Source organism: Toxorhynchites rutilus, chromosome 2 (genome assembly GCF_029784135.1).
Source record: "Toxorhynchites rutilus septentrionalis strain SRP chromosome 2, ASM2978413v1, whole genome shotgun sequence".
NCBI lineage: Eukaryota > Metazoa > Arthropoda > Insecta > Diptera > Culicidae > Toxorhynchites > Toxorhynchites rutilus.
Window position 1 is genome coordinate 231,130,399 of NC_073745.1, and position 8,842 is coordinate 231,139,240.

General features: G+C 40.9%; 1 protein-coding gene across 1 annotated transcript; it reads right to left on the reverse strand.

The window, feature by feature from the left end:
- Nucleotides 1–3,223: 3,223 nt before the first annotated feature.
- Nucleotides 3,224–4,192, reverse strand: LOC129770044 (cuticle protein 16.5-like). The gene is made up of 2 exons (XM_055772637.1): nucleotides 4,110–4,192; nucleotides 3,224–3,947 (listed from the first exon to the last, which is right to left on the reverse strand). The coding sequence occupies exons 1-2, from the start codon at nucleotides 4,119–4,121 to the stop codon at nucleotides 3,324–3,326; spliced, it is 636 nt and encodes a 211-aa protein (XP_055628612.1). The 5' UTR covers nucleotides 4,122–4,192; the 3' UTR covers nucleotides 3,224–3,323.
- Between the last annotated feature and the right edge of the window lie 4,650 nt (nucleotides 4,193–8,842).

An 8,842-nucleotide genomic window follows, 5' to 3' on the forward strand; every position in this document is an offset into this window, starting at 1 on the left:
CCTCTCCTTGAATATGTCAACAGTCGTCCAAACTGATGATTTGTCCAATATATCAGATTGAATAAATTATTTTCAGGAGAAATTCTTTAGATACCATGCGCACAAAACTACGGCCGAATGGCTATCGAGAGAGTTATTTCTGTTTTTATTTGTATTTTGGCAAGCGACAGATCTACTGAAGTACAATCATCAAATTCTTCGAACATAAGGCGAATACCAATACGGCATCTATAGACAATAGTTATACTACCAAACAAGCAGGTGACCACTTTGCCCCCCATGATCAATTTGCCCCCACTACCCCTACCCCGAAAGGGTGTTTGGTAAATGTTACACAACCACTACACACAGTAAGATAAACATATAAAATAACGTTAAATGTTGTAATGACGGTACAGCCCATCTTCTTGCACTGATGTTACACGAAGTTACGGCATTTTAAATATAACTCAAAATTTCGTTGTGTTCCTCTAATTTGTTTTGTCAAGTCATACTTATTTTCATAGAGTAACACCTTCTACGTTTCCCTTAACTTTCGAATGAATCAATTTTGTTTTCCGTTTCAAATCAAATCTATGATGCATGAAAGGTAAAACTCAAAAACCAAACCCAAAAAGGTAATCGAATAATTGAAAGTTGATAATGATTAATAATGGAGGAATGTGGACAAATATGCCACAATGCCACTCGACATGTTTTCGAAAGCACGATAAAAAAGTTTTTCACTTTCTTTTATGCGATACGGAAGTCTAAGGTCATAAATTGAAAAAAAAAAAGATTAATTGGTCAAATAATGCTCTCTTTGGTCTTGTTCACTCGAGCGTATACGACCTTGGCCTCCTAGAAGCGGCTGGAAAGTGTGAACAATTACATAATTTAAAAATTAACTGTTTTTTTTAAAACGGTACTACACGTGCCGTCTTTATTGTTGTTTTGGGTTCTCAAAATAAAATTGAAGAGCATATACAAGAGCAAGGTCAAATTGCATTGCCTATAGATGACATTAATTTGACATTTCAAACGGTGGAAGTGTTGAAAGAATGAATGATTAAAATGAACAGATTTTAAAATTTTCTTCAAGATGAAATTCTAATCTATATATTATATATAAAAATGGATTTCTGTCTGTCTGTCTGTCTGTCTGTCTGCCTGTCTGTTTGTCTGTCTGATTCTTATGGACTCAGAAACTACTGAACCGATCGACATGAAAATTGGTATGTAGGGGGTTTTCGGGGTCAGGGAAGGTTCTTATGATATTTCCAGACCCCTCCCTCCTCTCTAAGGGGGGCTGTCATACAAATGAAACACAAATTTCTCCATTACTCGAGAGTTAAGCAAGCAAACGAAACCAAATTTGGCATGTGGAGGTTTTAGGGTGCAATAAATGTTTTAACGGTGGTTAGACACTCCACCCCCCCCCCCCCCTTTTTAAGGAGGGGCTGCCATACAAATGAAACACAAATTTCTGTATAACTCGTGAATTAATCAAGCAAATGGAATGAAATTTGGCATGTGAAAGTTTTAGGGTGTAATAAATGTGCCTATGGTGGCTAGATACTCCACCCCCCCCCCCCTCTTTAAGAGGGTGGGGGGGTAGGTCTGCCATACAAATGAAACACAAATTTCTGCATTACTCAAGGATTAATCATGCAAATGAAACCAAATTAGTCATATGGAGGTTTAAGGATGCAATAAATGTTTCTATGGTAATTAGACTCGCCACCCCCCTCTCTGAGGGGGGCTGCCATACAAACGAAACACAAACTTCTGCATAACTCGAGAACTATCCAAGCACAATTTGGGATGTGAGGGTTTTTGAGTATGAGAAATGTTTCCATAATGGTATGACACCCCTCCCTCCTCTGGAATGGAGAGGGGGTCCCATAAAAATATTACACATATTTCAACTAAAAATATTTCAAACAAACCTGACAATTGAAAATTTTCGGAAAACTCTGAAGGAAAAAGAGAAAATTCGGAAAATTAAATTCCCATATGTTCTACAATTACATAGTGAGATGTGCTATTAGTCCATTTGATGTTTGCACCAGCGAAATTGATCTTTGTTTGAAACTGGAAATGGATTTCAATGTGATGAAACGCACTCCTATATCTTCTTTTATCTATACCAATAAAAGAGTATCGCCGAATGTGTTGATAAGAGCAGAACTTGAGCAAGGAATTGTCCGATTAAGGGCTGTCTTAATTCTATCATATTTTCTGTATAAAAAATGTATTCCATGTAACGGAGAAACATGTTATTTGCAAGTGGTTTAAAAATCTTGAACGAGAATTGTGTCTGAAAATAATCTGATTATAATGATGAGTTTTGTTAGAAATACTAGGAATTTTATAGTAAAAGGTAAATTCAACGGGGTCGAATAGAAAATCAATCAATGAACAGTTCTGCAATTGGACCCATGAACTTGCTCATAGTAAAAAAACGTTAATGTTTGAAGGTATTGATAACAAAAAACAAATTTTGGGCGGGACGAAATTTGCCGGGTCAGCTAGTAATAATAATAATAATATATTGAAAACACATGGATATCGGAGGCATAAATGCATCAAAGATGAATGTGATAATGATGCTCGTCCTAGAATACCATCGACACTAACAACTAAGTATGATATCTCAAAATTGTTGATCGAGCACCGCAAACGGGTGAAATCACCAACATATCATTTGAATCTGTTCAAAACAATTTACATGAAGACTTAACACGTTCGTCGCTCAGCGCAGTTCGGTCGAGATACTGGCTGGGTTTTAATGCAACTGTTGGCGCGTTAGAAAGTAGCAACGACGCCACTCGAATAAACCTATTCTTTAATCCATAATCCAGTTAAAAGTAAAATTTTCCACAGGAGCGCACCAGTGGTTTTTTAACCCCCAAAATTTTTGTTAAACGACGTCAGAATACGATGTATAGCAAGGATAATCGCGATGGGTTAGTCACTCAAAAAATGATGAAAACATTTTTTATCAAGCTCAAACTCGGATTTCGAAGAACCCAATGAACGCTTGAAGAATAAGCAAAGTGCAAAGAAGAGAACCTGTTGAAGAAGAAAATGACCAGTTATTAACATTGTCCAGACTCATCCCGAATGTGTTCACAATGTCACACTCTAGTCTATAACATAATGTAACAATTCATCTGGATCATAAAGGTATAGCGTAGTATGGTATATCTATGAAAATGCTCATTTTTACAAAATATCACAATCAAAAACTTTATTCACATTCACACATAATTTTTCTAATCTTTCACTGCGTACAATCAAACGGTGAACAAGAGAAAAACTATCAGTTTCCTTCAAATCCGTTAGTAGTGCTTGGCATAGACCGCTGGGTGGCTGATGTGAGCAGCGTGGCTCAAGACTGGGGCAGCTTCAACGTGAATGGCCTTGGCGATTGGGGCAGTAGCGTAGGTCAGGGCTGGAGCGGCGGCATAGGTCAGAGCTGGGGCAGCCTCAACATGAATGGCCTTGGCAATTGGGGCGGCGGCATAAGTCAAAGCTGGAGTAGCATGGACGTAAGCGGCCTTGGCAATTGGAGCAGCGGCGTAAGTCAGAGCTGGGGCAGTCTCGACGTAAGCGGTCTTGATAGCCGGTGCAGCATAGCTGATAGCTGGAGCAGCAGCCACGGTGTGGTGGTAAGTGGTCTTCTCAATTGGAGTCGAAACGACGGTCTTCTTCACACCGTGAGCGAGGATTGGTTCGGAGATAGTGGCGTCGTGGTGGACAACCGATGAGCTGTGATGGGTGACTCCAGTTGGAACATGCTTGACGACGGTTCCAACGTGGGCAACGGTTGGTTCTTCAATGATGCTCTTCTGGTAAGAGATCTCCTTGTGAGCAACGAGGGCTGGCTGATGGACCACAGACGTGTGTACCAATGGCGCGTGCGGGGCAGCAACGGCAACGGCAAGAACAGTAGACAACACCACCTTGATCGCAAACAGGTCATAGAAGAAGAGAAAAAATCACTCATATAAATTAACCACTTGAAAGCCACTCTATCATCATCACTCAATTGTAGGCGGCATTCTCGCACTTGATTGCCTGTGAGAAAAAGAACTGTAACGAAATCACTAATAATGGATAATTACCAATCTGAACATTTTGATTGATTGTTTCGCAAGGGAAGAGAGGTCTGTGTTGAACAGTTGTTGTTTGTTTGAAGGTAGACTGTTTGACTGTGTCTTTTTGCTGACCGGACGACGTCTTTTATACCATTCAAAGTGAACGATCAAACAGAGCATGCGGGTTCCGCCTTTCGTGTACATGCGAGTCTTAGCTTAGCCGACCGAAAATTTGAATGGTTTCGTCGCAGTTAGTTGTTTTCGCCAATCACTTTGCACCGGTTGTCGCTCCGCTTCGATAAGCCATCCTAGAGGATTTTTTTTTCGTCGCAGTCGAATCAGTATCCTGTCTTTTCAATTATCACAAACAACATCCACAGTCTGGTTCATCGGTTGTGTTTATTTGAGCATGATTGGTTATACATTACGATAACGTTTGATGTTGTTTTTTTATTGAGATATCCACTTATGAATGATCAATATAATTTACAGGCTACTACAAGTTACATTTTGGCAAGAATGTAAATTTCTTTGATTGGAATTTTGTTATTTTCCCAATATCCATGCTTTCATTCACGAATTTTAAAAGACCTTTCATGGTGAGCATGAAAAAAGTTCCCCAAACATTATCACTAGCATTATGGAAAAATATTGTATAGCGCATGAAATAAGAATTTTTTTGAATACCTTTATGGTGGTGAGAAATATAATTTTTTGTTTTGTTCTGTCTGTCTGTCTGTCTGTCTGTCTGTCTGTCTGTCTGTCTGATTCTTATGGACTCGGAAGGGGGGGGGGGTCTGCCATACAAATGAAACACAAATTTCTTCATTACTCGAGAATTAATCAAGCACATGAAACCAAATTTGGCATGTGGAGGTTTTATGGTGCAATAAATTGTTTTACAGTGGTTAGATACTTCTCCCCCCCCCCTCTCTTAGGGGAGGCTACCATAAAAATGAAACACAAATTTCTGCGTTACATGAGAATAAATCAAGCAAATGAAACCATATTAGTCATATTAAGGTAAACTGACCAGACGTCCCGCATTTCAACAAAATGTCCCGCGTAAGATTCCGTCCCGCCAAACGTCCCGCATTTGGCAAGAGAAACGAAAATGTCCCGCGATATCAATATATTAAATGGATGAACCTCAAAAAAAAACTTTTATTTGCAAGACTGTTCAAAAGCGTGCATCCAAAGATTAATACGTTGAGATGGTTTCATCGCACCGACATTGGGCTTTTTGTTTAGAGAGTGTCAACTGGAAGCGACAGCAACAAAATTGGAAAATGATTTTTATAAAAGTCCCCTATTGATCCGCAGGTACCAACGTGAGTCAGACGAAAAATTCATCTTTGGTCTCCTAGCTCGGTCAGGGCTTAACGTTCTAAATGAGCCGGAATAACTAGTGTATACTCGACAGGAAGAGGCAGAGTTGTTTGGTGAAATATCGTAAATGAAGCGCTGGGCGGTCTTACGGAAGTTGGCCGGAACCGTTGGCCGATGAAAAGATGTATATCGGCGTGTTATTTTACCTTTTCGTGGCTTTGGTGGTCGTCTGTCTCACTATTTTGGCCATTCGCCCAAAAGTTTCCTATCGGGCGCAGCTGGGGAATGTTGGAAAGGTTGGTGGTCTTCGCGACAATGTTTATCTCCAGCCGATCCTGCTATAGAAATGAAACACAAATTTCTGCATAAGTCGAGAACTCTGAGAACTGAAGATTAGTTCGGTCGTTGGTTACACACGATTACCCCTAAGGTCTCGACGAGTGCATGGTTCAAGGGATTGAATGTAGGGCGTGATTTCATTCGCGTGATATCTCGGCTTATGTCCAATCACTACAACCTAAACGCGCATCTCTATCGCATTGGGCTCGCAGCAAACAATCTTTGTGATTGTGGCGATGGCTACCGCAAAATCGAGCATGTTGTCTGGTCGTGTATCCGGTTCCATGCTGCTCGCTCTCAGCTCTCTAGAGCACTGAGAGCACAAGACAGACAATCGGATATCCCCGTCCGGGATATCTTAGGTAGCCGGGATCCTGATCTTCTGCTTCATCTATACGTGTTCCTCAGAAACGCCGATGTCAACGTTTAATGATGTTTCCTTCGTTGTGTCCCTGTTTCATATCCCTCCTATCCGATCTATAAACTTTTACTTAGTCGCGGCAATACATACACACACTCTTTACAGATACACGGGCCAAAGGTTGTGCAGTCCACTGATGATTCAACAAGAGCCAAAGGTTGTACCACTCATGACAACTCTACACGAGCTGATGATTGAGCCGGCTAGAGACCATTCTATCCTGGATTCCTCGAGTCGAGACCACGCTAGATATGGGGTACATACTAGGGGGGCGTTGCTGATTAATGGTCAGCTGCATCCCAATAGGAAGTATTCCGTGTCGGGCACACGTACAGAGCATTGGAGACAACAATATCCCAATTACGAAAACACTTGTAATAAAGGGTGTGTCACATCAAATTGCATCACGGAAAAAACGCTGTAGAAATTCGCCCAGTAGACCGATCCTTTTGAAAATTTTAGACAGTAAAATAAAAACTATTAAACAACTTTTGGCATTTTCTTTTTATTCATACTTCGAGCCCAAGCCCGTATGCTCGCACCTTCCTCTTTACCCCGTCCATAAGGTTCTGTACAACGTCAGGTTGTAGTTTTTTTTTAACAGAAATCCATTTTCTCTTGAAGTCCGCCTCCGATTTGACAACTTTTGGGTTCTTCCGGAGGGCCTGCTTCATAATCGCCCAATATTTCTCTATTGGGCGAAGCTCCGGCGCGTTGGTCGGGTTCATTTCCTTTGGCACGAAGCGAGATCCGGCCAGAAGATGGTCGGGCCCTCGTGCTGCTTCAATAGTGGTAGTAAGCGCTTCTGTTGGCTCTCCTTAAGGTAAACCTGCCCGTTTACCGTGCCGGTCATCACGAAGGGGGCGCTCCGCTTTCCGCAAGAGCAGATCGCTTGCCACACCATGTACTTTTTGGCAAACTTGGATAGTTTCTGCTTGCGAATCTCCTCCGGAACGCTGAATTTGTCCTCTGCGGAGAAGAACAACAGGCCCGGCAGCTGACGAAAGTCCGCTTTGACGTAGGTTTCGTCGTCCATTACCAGGCAATGCGGCTTCGTCAGCATTTCGGTGTACAGCTTCCGGGCTCGCGTCTTCCCCACCATGTTTTGCCTTTCGTCGCGGTTAGGAGCCTTCTGAACCTTGTATGTACGCAGGCCCTCCCGCTGCTTGGTCCGCTGGACGAATGAACTTGACAAATTCAGCTTATTGGCGACATCCCGGACCGAACTTCTCGGATCACGTCTAAACTGCTTAACTACGCGCTTGTGATCTTTTTCACTGACGGAGCATCCATTTTTGCCGTTCTTCACCTTCCGGTCGATGGTTAGGTTCTCGAAGTATCGTTTTAGTACTCTGCTGACCGTGGATTGGACGTTATTGGACTAAAAATTAAATTTCTACAGCGTTTTTTCCGTGATGCAATTTGATGTGACACACCCTTTACTAAACTCGAGCCAACCGCGTGTAATCGGTTACATATTACTAACATAGATAATAAGAAAAATTGTCAAAGTATTGGACTCCCGGCCCCATGAGGCTAACGCCATATGAGCCTTGATAAAAATATATATTTTGTGGAAAAAAAAAGTCGAGAACTCATCAAGTAAATGGAACCAAATTAGGCATATGGAGATTACAATAAATGGGTACAATAAATGTTTCTATGGTGGTTAGACTCTCCACCCCTCTATTTAAGCGGGGGGCTGCAATACAAATGAAACACAAATTTCTACATTGCTCGAGAATTAATCAAGCTAATGAAACCAAATTTGGCATGTGGAGGTTTTAGGGTGCAATAAATGATTCTACGGTGGATAGATAGTCCTCTCCCCTCTCTCAGGGGGGGCTGCCATAAAAATGAAACATAAATTTCTGCATAACTCGGAAATTAATCAAGCAAATGAAACCAAATTTGGCATGTGGAGGTTTTAGGGTGCTCTCTAAAAGGGGGCTGCCATACAAATGATGCACAAATTACAGGGGCACACAAACACAAACCGTTGCATAACTCGAGAACTAATCAAGCACAATTTGGGATGTGAAGGGTTTTGGGTATGAGAAATGTTTATATGATGGTATGACACCCCTCCCTCCTCTGGAGTGGAGAGGGGGCCCAATAAAAATATTACACATATTTCAACCAAAAATATTCCAACCAAACATGACCATTGAAAATTTTCGGAAAACTCTGAAGGAAAAAGGAAAAAAATCGGAAAATTTAATTCCCATATGTTCTACAATTACATAGTGACAAGTGCTGTTAGTCCATTTGATGTTTGCGCCAGCGAAATTGATCTTTGTTCGAAACTGGAAATGGATTTTAATGTGTGAAACGCACTCCTATATCTTCTTCTATCTAAACCAATAAAAAAGTATCGCCTAATGTGTTGATGAGAGCAGAACTCGAGGAAGAAATTGTCCGATTTAGGGCTGTCTTCAATCATCATATTTTCTGAATAAAACATTTATTCCATGTAACGGAGAAACATATTATTTGCAAGTGGTTGAAAAATCAAAAAACAAATTTTGGGCGGGACGAAGTTTGCCGGGTCAGCTAGTAGTTTCATAAATGTTACACGACAAATCGTCAAAAAAAAGTTTCATTAAAAATGAAATGTTTTGGTATTTCGAAATTAATTTAATAATTTGTTAACATTCAAATGTACGTATTT